The 21,059-nt window shown below is 37.2% G+C and overlaps 1 protein-coding gene across 1 annotated transcript in view; it reads right to left on the minus strand.

Moving 5' to 3' along the window:
• Window positions 1-21,059, minus strand: part of GRAMD4 (GRAM domain containing 4) — a 47,507-nt gene that overhangs the window by 9,093 nt on the left and 17,355 nt on the right. Inside the window, exons 3-12 of the mRNA XM_015832145.2 lie at window positions 18,334-18,454; window positions 14,447-14,505; window positions 10,222-10,354; window positions 9,453-9,478; window positions 8,526-8,617; window positions 6,888-6,979; window positions 4,682-4,730; window positions 2,659-2,730; window positions 2,350-2,393; window positions 2,117-2,226 (exon numbers count right to left, since the gene is read on the minus strand). Of these exons, the coding sequence (XP_015687631.1) occupies window positions 2,117-2,226; window positions 2,350-2,393; window positions 2,659-2,730; window positions 4,682-4,730; window positions 6,888-6,979; window positions 8,526-8,617; window positions 9,453-9,478; window positions 10,222-10,354; window positions 14,447-14,505; window positions 18,334-18,454 (798 nt within the window). The remainder of the gene's footprint in view (window positions 1-2,116; window positions 2,227-2,349; window positions 2,394-2,658; window positions 2,731-4,681; window positions 4,731-6,887; window positions 6,980-8,525; window positions 8,618-9,452; window positions 9,479-10,221; window positions 10,355-14,446; window positions 14,506-18,333; window positions 18,455-21,059) is intronic.

Genomic DNA, 21,059 nt, shown 5'->3' on the forward strand with positions numbered 1-21,059 from the left:
TAGGGTGATTTTAAAAATAATTTTAAATAGAGACACAGCTTCTAATATTCGGTTTTTTAATCTGGTTTTACAGGGGTTTGTATTTTTTATGCTTTGTATTTGTACTGTTTTTAATACGCTGTGCACCGCCCTGAGTCCTGCGGGAGAAGGGCGGTATATAAATTAAATTAATAATAATAATAATAATAATAATAATAATTAATAATAATAATAATAAAGTATGAAAAATGGTCATAAGTCAATTTTTTCAGTGCTGTTGTAACTTTGAACGGTCACTAAATGAACTGTTGTAAGTCGAGGGCTACCTTTCCTATGAAAGAGATCTTTAACAATAGGCAGGGACATTTCTCAAGATGCTTTATTGGATCATTAAAGCAGTTGCCTCTTTTTCCAGGCTTACATAGCTTGTTATGGGAGTATCTCCACATAGTTGCTGTGTCCCCCTCACCCAAATTCATCTTGAAAGCAAGCTTGCAAGGTGTCTATGGAGATTTTCAGTCATTCAGGTCATGGTTGTCCCAAAGATGCTTTTTCAAGAGGCAACTGGACTTTCTTGTTTTTCTTTGAAGACGTTTACCTTCTCATCCAAGAAGCTTCTTCAGCTCTGACTGGAGGGTAGGGAATTTCCCCATCATCCAGTCCAGAGCTGAAGAAGCTTCTTGGATGAGAAGGGAAAACAAGAAAGTCCATTTGCCTCTTGAAAAAGCACCTTTGGGACAAGCTTGCAAAGTGAAAGAGGTTCAGAGATAGTGACACACCCGAAGTTGATAGTAGCCTTTTTTTTTTTAAAGGAGTTTCAAACTTTATTGCAACAAATGGTCAAGTAAGAACTTTTGTTAAGTGTCTAAACCTGCTGTACAGGAGGATTCTATCAAGAAAGCAGCCCCACAAGAATCATGATTTGGAAAACCACCCAAGAACATTACAAATAGAACTATTTAGCTTATAGGTACTGCTGAATACACAATTTCTGGCTTTGAAAATAATGCCTAATTTATCATTGTCCTTGACACTTTTATTGAACACAAATATTGTAAGATCCCTTTCCTGGAACATTTATTTCCTGGTAACTCCCAGGCAATTTAGGATGCAGACACCTCTTATTATACTGCAAATATTCCAGGGACTTAAATGTCACCTTGTTCTCCTACAAGATGTACCAGTTGAAGAAGAGCTATTCATCTCACTTCCTTTGTTAGACATCTAGACCAACATTACCCAGTCAATAGCTAAATTGGTTACATTATACATTATATCTATACAATTTCTTTATGCTAGGAATCGGGGTGGGAATTATGCTCCTTATGTTTTATTTTATTTTATGAATGCTAACAATAATTTGTTTGATTTTAGTCCTTGGGCAGATGATATACCAGTGATGGCGAACCTTTTAGAGACCAAGTGCCCAACTGCAAGCCAAAACCCACTTATGTATCATCGGGTGCTGGGTGGGCGTGGCCCATTGGGTGTGCGTGGCTTCAGTGGTAATGGCAGACTGGGTGAGACTAAAAATTCCAACTTTGCGAGATCTTTTTTTCTCGCCAGAAGTTGAAATTGATTGATTGATTGAACCTCTTTTTTGGACATGGCAGCAAAGGCCTAAAGCGAAAAGGTTTTATAAAACCCAGCTGAAGGCTTAGGACTGGGGCAACGGCGCACATGCCCATAGAGAGGGCTCTGCATGCCACCTGTGGCACCCGTGCCATAGGTTTGCCACCACGGTGATATACTGTACTTTAAATAGCTCATATAAGCCTGACATCCTTTAGTTTGATAAGGAAATATATATTTCATTGATTGTATTGCTTCTTGAATGTCTTTGTATTTCTGCTGATCTGATTGATCATTGACTCAAGCAAATAATAATTATTGTTGTTATGTTAATTAGTGTTGTACCTGATTCAGCAACCTGTATTTGAATAAGTCAAAAATAAAGAGAAAAAGGACGCTGCTGACAGTTGAGAACAGATACATTTAATAACCATCTCCAGACATTGTGATGTTAAAATATAAACTGTATATGTGGATGGAAGCCAAACCAACTGCTCATTTTTTAGTAGGATGTGGAATTCTAACATTTAAGAAAACACACAATGTGAAAATATAATAGTTTTACCCATTGCAAGCCCAATGATCCTGTAAGGAATACAGCAGGATGCAATAAAAGCTGCCCATAAAGCAATATATAGTTTCTGCGTTACTTCAGGCTGGACCCACATGAACAAACTGGAGAGAGAGAGAGAGAAAGAGAGAACAAAAAATAAAGGTAAATAGGCAGCATTTAAAGATATTACCATTCAGACCTGATGAAAAATATGTTGTTAGAAAGAGAAATATATAGAAACTTACTTTTTAATTTTTTCCAGTATATCTGACATTTTCCCAAATAAATTCTGTAATCAAGAAAGAAAGGGAGTATTAGATTGGAATACATGTCTGTGTATATGAAAAACAAGAAGCTGTTTAAAAAGTTTACTTTTTAAACCAAACCCTATACATTTACTATGTTCTGCTATTTCTCAAATGCTGTGATTAATACAAGTTGCCTTCCATAAACATTCTAGTCCAGTAGACTATACTTTCCAGGCATCATTTCTCATATGGAGATCTCTTACTCCTACCTGCAACTTCTAAATGGAGATGCCAAAGATTTCGTACCTGTGCTTTTTGTGCCACATCCAGAACAAGCTGAAATTTTTCTGATACAGTTAAGTCTTCTTTGGGAGGTTCCTAAAACAGTAAATATAATTTGTCATCGAAACATGAATATGTGGCTTTAAACTTAAAGAAAGAAAAAAATACTCTCCAATAATGTTATGATTTAACTATAATTTACTGAAAGAAAGCAGCTGCATAAACTGCACTTTAAAATTAGCCAGTCTGTCTCTGTTAAACTATGATTATTTTAAAAAGAAACAAAACCATCCAATGCATTCCTCAAAACTATCCCCTAAGGCAGGGAGATGGGAGAATAAGAGCCCGAGGCTTACCAAGTATTATTCATTCACATAATAGTACATGTTTTATGGTGACAACCAGATCCGGCTTTTGTAAATATATGTTGGTTTCTAGCCAATGTCATTTTTTTCATCACTAGACTGAACACTGCTGGTGGACAACATTCACTTGTCTGCTCCATATACCAAGTCTGCACTAGAAAGTTTGGAGAATTTGGGCCACAATCTATAGCCCAGATTCATAGAGATAAAACAGTATCAAAAGAATTGAAGATGGATTGTTTCACATATTTTGCAGACTTTAATCCAATCCAAACTGCTTCTGCTAGATCAGACATGTCAAACTCGCGACGTCACGTACGTCGCACGACATATCGGAACTTTTTCCCCATTGCCGGCAATGGGGTGGGTGCGGTTTCCTCGTGACACGTCCAGCCCGTGGGCCGGTAGTTTGACACCCCTGTGCTAGATGTTCTGACCAGTATGATCACATGGATCACTCTTTTCCATAATGTTAAAATAGATTCATTGTTTGGAACAACTGCAACTACAGTATTTGAAGGACATCTTGATGCCTGATGAACTAAACTCAAACTACTATAAACACATAATAAACTATTAAAATAGATAGTGTAGATTTAACATTTCTTTTAAGCTTCTAGGGCAGACTATGCATTTATTTTGTATTTAACCTCTTAAATTTTATGCAGACAAGTAGGCTTGGTTCTGTCCAACATAATGTGCTTCTTTATAAATGACCTCAACGATGTAGTTGCCCTCAAAAAGAAATAACTAGATATACCCTGACATGGGCAAATTATTTTAAGTCATACTTCAGAATTTCATATTTATTAGACTCCTATACTTCAAAATATAAGTTATATATTCTAAGTTTCTTCTTTAACTAAACATTATAACGTGGTCTTTTATACAATATTTTAAAAAATAACAAAAATGTTGGACAGCATATGAAGTCACAATATAATTAAAGTTGATTAAAATTATCATCAGTATAAAATGCCTAATAGATAGTACAGGTAGTCCTCAATTTACAGTCAAATATTTAGTGATCACTTGAAGTTATAACAGCACTGGAAAAAATGACTTAGAACCAGTCCTCACACTTATGAACTGTGGTGGCACAATGATTAAAAGGCAGTATTGCAGGCTAACTCTGCCCACTGTCAGGAGTTTGATCCTAACCAGTTCATGGCTGACTCAGCCTTCCATCTTTCCAAGGTCGGTAAAATGAGGACTCAGATTGTTGGGGGCATTATGCTAACTTTGTAAACTGCTTAAAGAGGGCTGTAAAGCACTGTAGAGCGGTATATAACTCTAAGTGCTATTGCTATTACAACCATAGCAGCATTCCCTGTGGTCATGTGATCAAAATCTGGTTGCTTGGCAACTGGCATGTTTACAACATGTCCTGGGGTCATGTGATCATCCTTTGTGACCTTTTTAGCTGGCTTCCAACAAGGAAAGTCTAGGGGGGAAGTTGGATGTGTTTAAGACATGATTCATTTAACAACTGCAATGACTTAACAACCATGGAAAAAAGGTCATAAAACTGGGCACACCTCACTGAACAGCTGCTTTGCTTAGCAATGGAAATTCTGATTCCAAATGTGATTGTAATTTGAGGACTACCTATGTAAATTTGAAACGTATCAAAACATTCATATAAACATTTCAATAGTGATCTCAACATTATTTGGACTTACAATAGGCTCAGAAACTTCAGGCACAATGCTCCACTGTATCCTCCACCCTCTAATAAAAAAAAGGCATTTCCATTAAACAGGAACACTGGTTTTCTATGTGGCTTTATAACAATGAAACAGAAGAGATCCTTTTAAAAAGCAACCTGTGAAGGCAACAGAATATATCTTTTCAAAATTTAAAAACTTTCTTTAATACAGTGCTGACATCCATCTTAAAGGGATCTTGTAGCTCTGAATCTTCAATACATTACAGTAGATCAAATAATTAATAAAATTCTTTTTAAAAAAGAAATAAAGAAATAATCAAGCTATTACAACAATGTTCTTGCATGTAAAGTAATGATTCTATGTAGATTACTTTATTAGACAATGCAATCAGGATTTATCATCCTGCTAATTATGATCAATAAACAATTCCATCACACTATAAAAATATAGTAAATAAGTATTTGTATTTCAACTTTCCTAAAAACATGAAATTGGAACTTCCCCTATACATTTATTGTGTAAAAGGATCTCTATCAATACAAGTGAAAATGGGGCCATATTTCAGAGTTTACTTCACTATAAAGACCATGGCAGGCAATGTTGCAAACAATGAATCTGAATAGACTCTGTACAACTCAATGGAACACACTTGCTGACTGAGTTTAAGCCATTCCATTACAAGAAATGCAGGAATAGTGAGTAGAAGTAATAATAATATTAGAAATATATTTGGCACATGAAAATGTGATGAGGAAGGGTTGGGGAAGGATTTGCTAACACACCCACAATTCAAATTCTGTGGTTTGTTGTTTACTTTTTCCTCTTATTGTAATTTGTAAAGAAGCTACAATTGTGCTGAATTTCATATTCCCCAAACATCTGAAAGGCAATTGAACCAATTTGTCTCTTTTCCATTTAAACATAACACAGAGGGTGAAGCAGAAATCAAGTTTTGTTTGCAAGGATAATTGAAATGTGATGATAAATATGCACAGTGCATTACAGTTGTCGTACTAGAGTAGAAGTAAAGTAAAATCCTGGATGAAAGCCAAGATCAAAACCAATTTATTTAATCTCTTTTTGAGATTCTTACTCTTTAGAAAGGGTTGGGAGTTCCTGAGTTTCTGAACGGCCCCCGAAAGAAAATCTTTTCCTTTATGCACTAGCACTAGCAGCTACTAGTTCTTAAGTAACATCTGTGCAGTTTGGTTGGCAACAGATTGGAAGACTAGCTCTCACCAATGTGGAACAATTGGAAACCAGGTTGGCTAAATATAATTCAGCATTCAGGACACCCAGTTATAAATACAGAAGCCCAGCCAGTCCTGCTCAGTTGCCTGCGGTTTGTATAGCAGAACACCTTGCTTCCGATTATGCCAACCACGGTTTCTGGAGAAACATCAGGAATTTTGTTCCCTAGATCACAGTCACTAAATCCTGAAGCTCAACAGGATGGTAACAGTTAACCCCCACCTTCTTCCAAGGAGTTTCTCATCTCCCCAATTTAGCCAACAAACCTGGAATTTCCTTGGTAGTCTCTCGGCCACATAAGAATTAAGGCCAACTCTGTTTAGCTTCCCTGCACAGACATGGTTGGCCAGGCAGAACAGGACAGCTGGTCGCAGGCAACTCATTTCAGACAACTCGCCGATGGACAATTCCACACAGGATAATTCAACTCAATAAATGTTATCTGCCACTGTTCTTTTGACATTATTTTCATTGACAAAAATGGAAATAACGGTGAAGAAATGGTAGCAGATAACATTTATCGTGCTGAGTTATCCCATGTGGAATTGTCCTGTGGTGAATTGGCTGCGGCAAAATGGCCACGCCGGGTTGGCAGCAGCAAGATGATCCAGGCGAGTTGGACATGGTGAGATGGCTGGGATGAGATGGCCGAAGCAAATTATCCTAGACTGTTCGCCAGGTGCTGCCATCCGCTGAGACAACTAAAAAGCTAGAAATCAAATATTTCCATGGGCAGTACAAAATTTTTACACAGCCCTAATTTTTAAAGCACAAGAGCATCAAAGATTGGAATTTCCTATTTTGTAACTAATTTTAAAATTAAGTGCATTAAATAGGAAGACAAAATAAATATATATTATTTATTTATTTAGATAAGCTCAATATACCATTTTAAATTGCATAAGTTCTAACGGTATATACTGTTGGAGGCATACATATTATTGACAACATATTGAAAAGTGATTACCTGGCTATGAGGTAATTTAGGGACAACCTCAAAATTGCTAAAAATAAGAACATAGGAATGGCCCAGCCATGCCATACAGCATTCATGTAGATCTGCAAATAAAAAACAAATAAACTACATATGTTAACATGCAATTATTATATTAAAACATTTTAACAGCAATGAATAGGATGTAGCAATCCTACATACCTTGAATTAGATATTAATCACATTATTTTCACTATGTAAATTTAAAAGCAAAACATCCCTAATGTCATGTATTTCTTAAATTTCTATCCAGTCTTTGTTCAGAAGCTCATGGATGCATGGATGCAGTTTTCTTTAAATTAAAAAGAAATATACAATATTTATTTGTTTGATTGTTTGTTAGTTAAACAAATTTATACAGTGATCCATTTCACTGAACATGACTCAGATGGTGTAAAACCTCTCATAACAGAGGCAATACTTAGTCAATTTAAAGATTTTCTTTAAGTGTCACTTCTTAAAGATATATTAAGTCTTCTTTTGTTTGGAATGATGGAGGCAACTGAAAAATAATACCCTAACCCTAACCCTATCTTACAACAGTTTGTTTTGTTCAAAGTTACAACGGCACTGAAAAAAGTAACTTATGACCATTTTTCACACTTTCGACCATTGTAGCATCCCCATGATCACATGATCAAAATTTGGATGCTTGGCAACTGGTTCATATTTATGACAGTTGCTGTGTCCCAGGGTCATGTGATCACCTTTTGCAACCTTCTGACAGGCAATGTCAATGGGGAAGCCAGATTCATTTAACAACTGGGTTACTAGCTTAACAACTGCAATGATTCACTTAACAACTGTGGGGGGAAGTCATAAAATGGGGCAAAACTCACTTAACAAATGTCTCACTTAGCAACATAAATTTTGGGGTCAATTGTGGTCATAAAACAAGGACTACCTGTATTCTATAAAGAAACATTACCTACTGGTGAAAATACCAAACATCCCTCAGCTTGATTGTTTTTAACTGCCCTGCAGATGTCTCAGCTTTCCAATTAAAATTCTCGACTTAGCAACCATTCAAGGTTATGATGAACCCTCCCCCAAAGCTACTTATGACTGATTTTGAAGATATGATGGATTAACCCCCTCCCTGTAGTCACATGATTGCATTTTGGGCACCTGGCAATTGGCACACTCTTATGGTTGTTTGCAGTGTCCCTTGATCATGTGACAATTCTCAACATTTTTGCAAGTTTCTGGCCATTTACTTCCAGTTTCTAGTAAAAAAAATGCCCATTGGGTAAAATGGATTTGCTTAACAATGCCATGTTTGCTTAATGGCCATGGCATTTGCTTAACAACCACAAAAAATAACAAAAAATCCGATCCAGCCACGTAATACCTCGATTTACAATCACAATGACTTGTACCTGTAATTTTGGGCTCCATTATAGTCATAAGTTAAGGACTACCTCAATGCACTGAATGTAGCACATCAGATTGATACTAAGCCACATTTTCAAAGAAATCATGAACAATAGCAAATATTGATAGAATTGTTAATGATTTTCATCATTCTCTTTTCTACAACAGAATGTAAATAGCAGAACATTATTCTGTTAGTCAAATTGTGTGTTGCTCAACCAAGAAAGAACAACTTACAATAAAGGCAATAGCAGAAGTGTAGACAGAAAACCAGTCCGATAAGGCAGAAAGATTCTTCACAAAATTTGTAACAGGTTTGGCACCTCTCTCTAGGCAGAACAGAAAATATAGATATAACTTTAACTTCTTAGGTATGTGGTTTACCGGTACAATTCAAAATGGCACAAGAAAACATACAAAGACTAAAAGTAGTGACAGTTATTTTAAAAAAAACACAAATCAAATGTTGTTCAGAATATTTTTACAGATAATTCATAGGCACCCATTTGTATGATCTTCTTATCCACAATCTTCTCTTACTTCATATTTAAGCAAAGCTATCTGTTATTTTTGGAAAGTCCAGATGCTAGGAGCTGAATAACCAACTGATTTATATCACTTGATTTACTAAACTACAAACTAGTACAAAACAGTCTCCAATGAAACAGAGAAATAATAAAGGGGCTTTGCTCTTGTTATGATCCATTTCACACATGTAAATTGCCTCTTGAAGTTCATAACAATGAGCATGTTCATCTGAACCTATCCCCAAATCATTCATATTAGAAGCATCCTAAATCTACGGTAATTTGTTTGCTTGCTCTGTGGCATACATAACTCTTCTTATTTTCCCCCTGTAAAATCTCTGTCAGGTAAACTTATTCAGAGACAGAATACTAGCCCAAACTCTAAAACTTGGTAGCCTAAAACTGGCTTTCCCTGCTAGTAATCCTAAGCCACTATACTACATTGCCTCTCTTAGTATAGGAGACATCAACAGAATGTGCAAATCTATCACTTGTTTGCATTGCATATTCTAGGTCTAGCCAATTTTCATTCTCTCACTCAAAATGAAAGAAATCTTACTGAAATGTTACTCATCTGCATTTGATATGTCAGCCCATTACAGATATATAAACAATATAAACATGGTTAAATACTTACTTAATCTTCTCATATTTTCTGTTAGCCTGAAAGTAAAGAAAAAATATTTAGAAAAACCCTTTTGAAAATTAATGCATTTCTGTTTCCTATTAGTACATCTAATGCAGACTTGATTCTAAAATGATATGCATTAATACATTCATTTTAGAGCTGTCTTTAGCACTAGCAATAGCAATAGCACTTAAGACTTATATAACGCTTCACGGTGCTTTACAGCCCTCTCTAAGCAGTTTACAGAGTCAGCCTATTGCCCCAAACAATCTGGGTCCTCATTTTACCAACCTCGGAAGGATGGAAGGCTGAGTCAACCTTGAGCTGGTTAGAATCAAACTGCCCAATTGGTGGCAGTCGGCAGTCAGCAGAATTAGCCTGTGGTACTGCATTCTAACCACTGCGCCCCCAACTAAGATAGCCAATCTTTGGAAGCTCGGAGTTAGAATAAAAGTATGGAACTGTAATACATACTGTTGCTGATTACAGAAATACAAAGACACATACTCGCACATACACAAATGAGTGAGAAAGAAACAAAGAGAAATACATTTGACAAAAATTAGTAGTTTTAAAATTCCATTTCAGTATAAATCAAATATAAAAGTAACAATTAAGAACTATAAGATATAAAATATAGATTATCCAATATCAAATGATGATAGTATTAAGACGACTTTAATTAACGCTATAGTGTTTGTTACCTATGTACATTGAGTCCAGTGACTTTTATATTTATTGTTTTTACATAATGAAATAGCCTTCCAATATAATTTACCGTCTAGCACTAAGCGGCTCTTCGGTTTCCACTGTGTTTTCTTCTGGCTGAAATCTAAAATCTTCAATATATTCTCCAAATTTATCATAAATCCACTTCTGAACTCTTGAACACACCATGTGGCTGCGTTTATCTAATAATCAAAAACACATCGCATTTCCAAAACAATCAGTTCAAAACTACTGACAGAAGCAATTACTCTGAAGCATAACCAGAAATACTTAGATGGCAGGATAATTAATATTAACAGAATCTATTGCCCTACAACAACCAGGGAACTAAACTTGTCCACTGATAAACGGGCTCACCAGGAATTCTCATATTGGAATTGATTTTCGTCCAAGTCTGAATGCGTTACTACTGCTAACCATCTGGATTTTTTGAGTTTTCTGTGGAGATGAACTATGCTCAGTTTGGCATATTCTAAAATGAGAAAGAGCTGCAGTTTATTCTGCATCCTGCAATTGCCATCACATAGCTTCTTCATGGTCATCTCTGTGTTCTGTCTATAACATCTGGTATGTTGTGTATAGATCTACTCACTGTATCTGACAAAAATGTAACCAAGCTGGCAAAAATGCAAAAGACGGGAAAAAAATGATTAGGGAAAGTCAGATAACTTCCCTAGGAGATCATTGTAGAATATCTGAGATCCCAAAGGTGATTTGAGGGGGGGGCACGATTGAGGAGTAAGAAATTATACATGAGATGGAGAAAATGATCAGGGATGATCTCAAAACATTGGGACCGGATTTTTCTGCTGCTGTTGTTCTTACAATGATGCTGATTAAAATAAGATTTAGACAAATCAAAGCATAATGTCAGAACCCCGAAGAAATGTTTTGCTTTTCTTCCTATAGCATATATGATTTTGTAACCATTCTTCAGGGCTGCCATTCTGTTGGGAGGGGGGATGCTTTGGGGATGCTTTGCACTGTCTTGCCACTATGCCCTTCCTCCAGGAGAAGGAATGCATCACCCTTATCTAGGAGACAATTTGAGCTTGGAGTCAGAGAGAAATGAAAGCGAGAGAGACCTTGAAGAGCTCGCCAAAGGAGCCAGTTACCAAAACAATATGCCACCTGTGGATTGGCTGGGATTCAAATGGACACTGTGACCCTGGGGGGGGGGGAGTAACGAATATTGCTTTTAATATGCTGCTTGCACGGGTTTTTCCTCAGACCTCGCCTTGTTTTTCCTGCTGTCACTAGCCCCTAATAAAAGTTCCTTTTGAGACAATGCCTATTTCAAGAGTTCTGCTTTCTTGGGAGGCCTAGATGAGGTAGGTCCTTACACATAAAACCTAATTAATTTGTGGAATTCATTACATTCTTTATCACCACTAGCTTCAAGGGCTTTAAAGGGCAATTGGAGAAATTCATAGATGCAGGTCCATCAAGAGCTACAACATGCCTCCAAATACCAGCTGCAAGGGAGCAGTGGCAGGAGAGGGTTATGTCTCTACTTCCTGCTTGAGACCCCTTCAGAGACATCTGGTTGGCCACTGGGAGAAACAAAATGCTGAACTAAGACAGGTCTTGGCCTGATCCAGCGGGGCTATTCTCCTATTCTTATGTCTTTATCCTGCTTTGTAGACGGACTATAGAATTCAATTCTGACATTATGCCACCAAGCTATATTCTGCACTAGCCTCTCATACTTTCATACTCAAATGGACATTGATTTAGGACTTTAGCATTTAGGTTTAGAAGAACGCTCTTTTTTTCTTTCTTGATGCAGCCAGCCTATGAAAGCAAAGATAAAGCTAGAACTACCAGTTGTTGATTCAACATCATGTAAAAACATGTAAAAACATAGTATAAAGCCAGGAGGAAGCTGGCATTTGCAAAGCAAAGCACTGGGCTTATGTCACATGTTTATTTCCAAGAAGACTGCCAGAGTCCATATGGATTCCACAAGCATTCTCTAATCTACACAAAAAACAAAAACAAAATTAAAAAGGAAACTGGTAGGATACAAAACAAAACATCTGCCTCAAAATTTTACAAACATGTCCATGGAGTACACAGCCTCCACAAACACCCTTAGAAAATAAGAATGCTGGGTAGTTACCAGTGCTCTATTTGTAAATATGCCATCAAGCCACAAAAAGGGTAAGATAAGAGCGGGTAGAACAATTCTGAGATACCCCTGGAAACTATGAACTAACTATTTCAAACTTAAATTTTGTGTGGTTTCGGACTTGATTTTAGTTTAGTAACAGAAGGGACAGAAATCTGCCTAAGAAGCAATGAGAATTCTTCCACTGCCAATGTTTTTTGAGAAAGTAAGTTCTGGAGAGAACAAAGTTTTTAAAATGTGAATAAAACAAAAAAACGGTAGCTCTAAAGAGAAATAAGTTTACATAAAAGGTCATAAGACAGAAGCAACAGTTTCAGTTGTGGCTCATATAAGTAACCAGGTGTGACAAGTAGGAATTTAATAAAATGCTAAATAAAACTTTAAACAGCTTTGCAGAATAGCTCATATGCATGAATGAGAACTCCCATAAATATTATTTCAAGTCCTCTGTTTCAAGAAATATTGCATTCATTCATCCACAAAGCAGCCAATTATGAATTTAACTGCTTCTGAAAATTTATATTTATTCATGTATTTTACAAAGAGAATCTGTTATGTTAAAATCACTGTAAACTATTTATTTTGGTTTTATCTTTGTAATATATTTATTCTGAGGCAACAAAGAACACCATCTTCTCCATGATGTAATCCCCATCTTCAGATAATATAACAACCTCTTCCCATGACAGACAAGATACATTTCAGCAAAGAAAGATCTGCCTCATTTGTCGGATTCTTGGGGAACAGGCCCTATCCACAAAGTAGATTTTGGTAAAGCTTGTCTTAGATCAATCAGTGTATACATTTTCTCTGCTTTTCTTTTGCAGAGGGAAGGCCTTTACGATTGTCAATCTGATCATTTCCAGATGTGACAGAACTCACATCATCCTCAAACATTTGATCAGGATCTGTTGTGAATCCATAATTTTCCATAGTACATTTTTCATGAGTATTGCCAGGGAGATTAAATATGTTATACCTGGGAACGCAGAGACATTTACCCTAGAAAAAATTATGTTTTTCCTCTTTCCCATGTTCTCCTTGGAATAATTCTTCCTTACTCCAATAAAAAGTATCCTTTCACCCCACTCCAAATGCTCATGATGAACGGTCAGACATAAAGCTTGACAATTTACTCAGATGCCCACAGAACAGAGAGCACAATGCCTGATTTAACTAGCTTTCGGCCACCTTATTTTTTTTTTTCTATGCTGAGCTGAGTGTGTAGATTAGCTGAGTTTCTCTTTATCCTTCTCAAAAAAAAAAATAGCACTTAAACTTATATACCGCTTCATAGTGCTTTACAGCCCTCTCTAAGTGGTTTATAAAGTCAGCATATTGCCCCCAACAATCTGGGTCCTCATTTTACCGACCTTGGAAGGATGGAAGGCTGAGTCAACCTTAAGCCGGTCAGAATCAAACTCCTACAGCAGTGGTGGCGAACCTATGGCACGGGTGCCAGAGGCGGCACTCAGAGCTCTCTCTGTGGGCACGCACAACGTCGCCCCAGTCCTAGGCCTTCAGCTGGGTTTTATAAAACCTTTTCACTTTAGGCCTCCGCCACCGTGTACAAAAAAAAGGTTCAATCAATCAATTTCAACTTCTTGTGGGAAAAAAAAAGATCTTGCAAAGTTGGAATTGATTGATTGAACTTTTTAGTCCCACCCAGTCTGCCGTTACCACTGCAGCCACGCCCACCCAATGGGCCACGCCCACCCAATGGGCCACACCCACCCGGCACTCGACGATGCATAAGTGGGTTTTGGGTTGCAGTTTGGGCACTCGGTCTCTAAAAGGTTCGCCATCACTGTCCTAGAGTGAACAGTGAGTTAGCCTGCAGTAGTGCATTCTAACCACTGTGCCACTCTTAAATCAAATTTAAATTTAAAAAGTCAAATTTAGATTTTTTTTTTTAAAAAAGCCAGCTTTTATTTTTTATTCACTTTCAATGTAGAACGAGACTGCAATTTCTACATAACAGAATGGGTTAAGGCAGAGAGATGCACATTCTGCTAAATATTTCATTTATAAAACTCTACTAGTAAACAGGGGCATTCTTGATTTTGTTGCTCTTCCACACTCCTACAATTAAAGTAAAGCCCTTCTGTAATCATGAACAGTTTTAGTAAGGAGCCAGATATACCTGTTCCATTCTGTGCTTTGGGCGGCTGCTGAGTAGATGGAGGCGATTCGTCTGCTGCTCTAAAACAAATGACGAAACAAGTGCACTTTAGAATACATTCATTGAACAACACAAAAGTCGATATTTCAAAGGAACGGAGAGAGGATTTCTTATCTTAGAATTTCCGCAAGGAAGATAAATCGAAGGAGCTGCTTTGAAGAGCCAAGTTGGGACAACTTTTAAAGCAGCTCTGTAAGGTTTTTAAGGCAATGGCTTCTTTCTAATTTGAGGGAGCTGCTTTGTTTATGCCAGGGGTCTTCAAACTTGGCAACTTTAAGACTTGTGGACTTCAACTCCCAGAATCATTATCGTTAATCATTATTTTTAAAAATGTAAAAACTGCAAGAACAGACTTAAAACAAAGAATAGTAGATGAAAGGATGTCAATACTAATGGAACCACCTCACTGGTTTGCTTGTCTAAATTTAATTCTTTATTCTGAAATTGTGAAAGACTAAAATGCTCAGGTGCATCTAAGGCACCAGGCTCCTCATGATCATTCATGCCTTGTTCACCTTCTGAATGGATTATTGCAATGTCCTCTATATGGGGCTGCTCTTGAAGAACATCTAGAAGCTCCAACTGATCCAGAATACAACATTGCATGCAGGCAGTTATGGGCAGTGCATCTCAATGTATTCGTGTTATACCACTGCTCTGCCAGCAGTGTCATCTCCAAATATACTTCTGGGTGCAATTCAAAGTGCTGGTTGTCACACATAAAACCCTTCTTAGCATGATGCTGGCATATTTTCAGCACCACCTCTCCCCAGCTGATTCCTCCCTTCCCATTAGGTCTGGCAAGCAGATGCATGCTGCAGGTCCCATTAATTCAGGGGTCTTCAATCTTGGCCCTTTTATGACTTGTGGACTTCAACTCCCAGAATTCCTCAGCCAGCATGCCTGGCTGAGGAATTCTGGGAGTTGAAGTCCACAAGTCATAAAAGGGCCAAGTTTGAAGACCCCTGTATTAATTAAAGGATGTCATCTTACTGAACCTTCAAAGGGGAGTTGGGACTTTTCTTTTCTTTTATCCGCTAAGATTAGACTGGCCCTGAACTGGCTGGATTTACAAAATCAACCCAACTCCTTAAAGACTCAGACAGGTGGGTAAGGAGGTAGTTGGAAGTTTTCTAGATTGGGTTTTTACTTTGGTGGTCAGTATAAACTTTGTACATTGGTTGGTTTTTGTTGCTACTTTGTATATTTTATATACTTTATTGTCACCCAGAGTCATTACATCAAGATGGGCATCTCTATACATTGAACAAATGAATGAATGAATGAATGATTGAATGGAGAGAGAGAGAGAGAGAGAGAGAGAGAGAGAGAGAGAGAGAGAGAGAGAGAGAGAGAGAGAGAGAGAGANAGAAAGAAAGAAAGAAAGAAAGAAAGAAAGAAAGAAAGAAAGAAAGAAAGAAAGAAAGAAAGAAAGAAAGAAAGAGACATCTCCAGTGTTTCTCTCTTCCAATTGATGATACAGTTGTGTACTACTCTTTGCAGGTTTGTCCTGGAAAGATGCAATATGCAAAACATAATTATCCCATCCTCTTCAAATAAACATTTGAGTGATTGCAGCATGCCTGTAATGAGATACCATCTTCTTTGAAATCATACATAGAAGTGGAGTTTTAATCAGGGAGGCACTCAAGAAAGATACTTGATTGCATTAATGATTAATGGTATTAAAATATATGAACAGAAATATCTTAGGAGTAGTCCTGCCTAGCCAAGAACATATACAGTATGATATCAAGGTAATTCTATACAAGATTACTCTTGTAGAATGGCATTGTATCTCCTTTACCATCTTATTTTCTTGTAACCGATTTCTATAAAGTTATTGGTGGCAATATCAAGTTAATTTGTGTTTTGGCACACTGCAATTAGAATAGCATGCAATTGGCCATGAATGGCTCATGCCATACAATTTTACACAGCAGCAAAGTATAGGTTTACATTCCCAAATCTATCTTCACCTCAGAAATATCCAGGACTGAGTGCCAAAGAATTAACAAACTTTGTTTATTTCTACAGCTAGCATTGTGTAATGCAAAAATTAAACATGACATCTAGCCAATGTTCCTGAGCACCTTGGAAGTGCCCCGCGGGGTTTGAAATAACATATATTCAGACTTTAGACTCCTTAAAGAGACTTACTCTCTAATATTGCTCTGTTTCACAATAAGCAATACTAAGTTTATACTATGAGGATGCCCAGTCTATCCCAAAGGTTTTGGATTGTATTCACAACAGAAGCAGATATCTAAAACATTTCAGGATACCAGATTGTCTCTTCAGAGTTTAACAGAATAACAGAGTTGGAAGGAACTTTGAAGGTCTTCTAGTCCAAAGCCTTGCTCAGGCAGGTAATATACGTATGGGTTTATACGTATGGGTTTATCCATATTTATTGCAGTTCCAAAAGTACTTCAGCATTTAAACCCTTCTAAAGGCAAATTTTGAGTTACAAGAGTTGAAATATATATCGAAAACAAGTAAAATTATCTCCTGTTCTCCAATAGCTGGCTAGGAAAGTGCTAGGAATTGATCCTCGTTCTCTTTCCTCCTGTACTGAGCCAATAATATTGCCTAGGAAGAGAGAGGGAATCCATGCGTACTCCATATCCATACAACAATGGTGAAAGGAAAACTTGTTCAAAGCACGTGTCTCGTTATTCTTTTGGAATAAATCATTAAAACACTATTACAGCATTAGCAAGTGTGTGTCTTTGTAATCAAGAGTACAAATTAGGGTTGCACATAATCTTGCAGTATTCACTTCCACTAACCAAGTCAGTTGAATACATCTAAGCTTCCTTTCTTGTAGTCATCAGTCTAATTTAAAAACATTTTATTAAGTTTCTGTGGTTCACATTTATGATAAGAGACAGAGATTAGTAATCAAGAAGCAGTGGACTACAATGTCCATCAAACCCAGCCAGAATACATCTAATTAGGGAAGACTAATGGAGGTTGATATTCTTTGATACCAATAAAGGAGAATATTTGTAGCTCATGGTTGAAATGAGGGTTTCTTGGTGCATTCTGAGCTTGCTTGTTTTCTTGCAGATGTTTCATTACCCAAACTAGGTAACATCATCACTGTCACTACCGGTATCTGCTAGTCACTGTCATTATCTTCTAAAGTGTTGGAAATTCCCCCCAGCTTGGTATTGTCTGCAAATTTCCCTCTCTATTCCCCCATCTAAATCATTTATGAAGGTGTTGAAGAGCACTGGGCCCAAGAAAGAACCTTCAGATACCCCACTGCATGCTTCCCTCTATGTAGATTTAGTTCCATTGAGGATTACATAAGTGTGGTCATATAGGAAATAACGAACACAATTACAGCCCCCAAATTGCCAAAAAAAGGCACTGCTAGCATTAATTATAGTTGTGTTATGTGATAAAACTTGCTCACAGCTTGTAAACTACAAGGAGTGACAGAATGTAATTTATACCAGACAAATGGATGATCAGACCCTTTCAAATCATTTAGACACTTGTTCCCTTGGCAAAATGCCTCCCAGAAGCAGATGCTATTTTACTGCAATCCTTATATGCATACTCATAGAAAAGCCGCTAAAATTTATGCTATTGTACTATTTTGTATTTCTTTTCCATATTTCCACGGTACAAAAAAGACAGGGTGAGAAAGGGAAAAGGGGGGGTTAGAGAAGACAATTTTCTTGCATTCATGTCCCACTTTTTGAAATGAAACATCTTACAAAGCAACATACAAAATAAGGGGGTAGATACAAACATGTATTCATTGCCTTCGGGAATAGATTTTTCTCTTTTAAAACTCAAATTACATTCTACCTTGCAGACAGATCTCTTCTTACCTTGCTTTCAGAATTTCATTGACTTTTTGTTCCAGTTCTATCCTCCTCAAGCGTTCTTTTTCTAACTCTTGTTTAAGTGTTTCAGCATTGGTTTCTTCTCTGAGCTTTCTTAGCTCCTCCTCTGTTAAAAAGGGGAGAAAAACAATTCAGGTATTATGTTTTCATTATAGACTTACTTATGAAGGTTTTGTGCCCCTCCAAACTATCAAATACTAGGCAGCTTACAATTCTCCCATGAATAGTTAAGTTTTGTTTTTTTTAAAAAAATCACAATATATCTTAACAAAATAAATCACACATCAGGAATCCTCACCTGTGGATCTTCAACATTCTGGCATACGTTCCTTTGGGACTACTGAAGATACTCTCTCATAGAAAGTCCTATGTAAGAGCCAAGCCCCTGCTCTTTCAACTAATAGAGATAGAATCATCCTTTACATGAATCACTGAATTAAAAATGAATATTCTCACACAATGCATTCAGGAAAAGCGTGAAACTCTTGACTTCACAACTCTATTATTAGGCATCTACAGCAGAGGTCCCCAATCTTTTGGGCACCAGGGACTGGTTACGTGGAAAGAGGTTTTTTTCCACGGACCAGAGGGGGCATGGTTTTGTGTGCTGCCTGCATCCCGCGGATGGGGCTTTGCTTGTTTGTGCGGACCGGTTGCTGGCATGCCGCGGCCTGGTACTGGTCCACAGACCAGGGGTTGGAGACCCCTGATCTATAGCACTTCAGGAGAACAAAATTATTGTTTGTCACACAGACAACATTGCTTTGCATGCATTGCTACATAATCTATATCACCTACCCATATTCTGCATCAATTCCAGTACACCAGGCTGCCTCCTTGGGTTACAACATGAATAAAACTGCACCCAGGTTGTCATTTTAACAACAGAACCAATTCTTGGGTGATTCTTGTCATCTTAAGGAAACCCACAGCTCAGGGTTAAATTACTTGCTTTGCTTCCAAAAGGATTAGTCTCTGCCCTCTTAAAGAAATGAATGAATCAATGAATGAAGAAGTAACAGGAAGTGGATCTACATAATATTCTGGATTATTGTTGCCAATCACAATAGTCAATATTGTGTGAGAGGTATTAACAACTTGTCATTCATATGGAGACTGAAGCACATGCTGAAACTACGCATCAGGTCAGAGACACTAGTACTGTTAAACTATAGAACCAATTATTAATGGCTCCCTATTTTACAACAGAGGGTAAAAAATACTGTGATCTGAACGAAACAGATAACTCAAAGTTCCATGAATAGGAATACAGCTCTCACACTCCTAAAGCTTGGTTAACACTGAAGGGACTACACATAACATCAATAAGCTGATTCACTGTATTCAGGTTTTAACTGCTGGCTGGCTGTATGCAGAAGTCAAAGTAACAATTATTTTTGTGCCAAATGGCATGAACTATTGTTGTTTTAACTTGGGTTGCCAAGCTTAAAAACTGGGAAAATGTCGTTACCATCATGCAATATTTAGGCATTTACCAAATTTGAAAGGTCACCTCACCTACGGCAATATGAATATTGTTCCACAGGACTGGTGCTATAACAGAGAAGGCATGGGATCAGGAGTGTGCCAATTCTGTTGGATCATACAGGATGGGTGGATACTATGGGAGACAGATAGTCCCCCAGATAGTCAGGCCCTTGTAATATTAATATTAAAGAAAAGACTCTAGGCAGAATTGTTTATCCCAGATTAGGAATATGATACATTTTATGTGATAATAATAATGATGATGATGATGATGATGATGATGATGATGATGATGATGATGATGATGATGATGATGATGATGATGATGATGATAAAGTTGGAAAGGAACTTGGAGGTCATCTAGTCCAACCCCTTGCTCAGGCAGGAAACCCTATACCATTTTGGACAAATGGCTGTCCAGTTTCTTCTTAAAAACTTCCAGTGTTGGAGCATTCACCCCTTCTGGAGGCAGGTTGTTCCACTGGTTAATTGTTCTAACTGTCAGGAAGTTTCTCCTTAGTTCTAGGTTGCTTCTCTCTTTGGTTTTAAGCAATAGCTAATATTAGATCAAGAAAGCCTGACCTAGAGCTAACAATAAAGGCGACATCTATAAGATGTATTCCAGAATTATTGGGTATACACTAGCAAGTGGAACAGATAAATAAAATATATTTTAAAAACACAATTGCAGTGCATAAGCAACTCTGACGTCATTTATTTCCTTCTATATTAAAAAAAAATGTTGCTTGGCCAGAGTTTCAAATGACAGTATGGCATCAGAATAAAGATCTTAGAACTAATACACGCCTGTGATGATTCAGAAATAGCCTGAACTGGTTTCTGCCATTTACCACCTGTGTTTATAAGCTTAGTAGCTGAGCAAACAATTCTTAAAAGGTCATTAAAAGAACATGAAGGCAAAGGGCAAAGATACAAAATGTTCTAACATTGGACATAGTGAAGCATATTTTTGAAAAATGGACCCAGAAATTAATAGTGTCAACAGAGACATCTGTATCTACGGAGGAATTGGGTCTAAAAGATGTTATAGAAAGGGAACAAATTTTACCTGAGACTGAGTTGAAAGTGGATTTACAAATGGCTACAAGAATGGCATGGAAAAAGATGATACACTGGACATACAGAAGAAACTGACTGATGTCTTAATAATTAAAACAGATATGAAAACCATAAACTAAGAGCATCACATGGATAATTTTCCT

The sequence above is a fragment of the Protobothrops mucrosquamatus genome, unplaced genomic scaffold (assembly GCF_001527695.2).
Source record: "Protobothrops mucrosquamatus isolate PMUCROS unplaced genomic scaffold, P.Mucros_1.0 scaffold_308, whole genome shotgun sequence".
Taxonomy (NCBI): Eukaryota; Metazoa; Chordata; class Lepidosauria; order Squamata; family Viperidae; genus Protobothrops; species Protobothrops mucrosquamatus.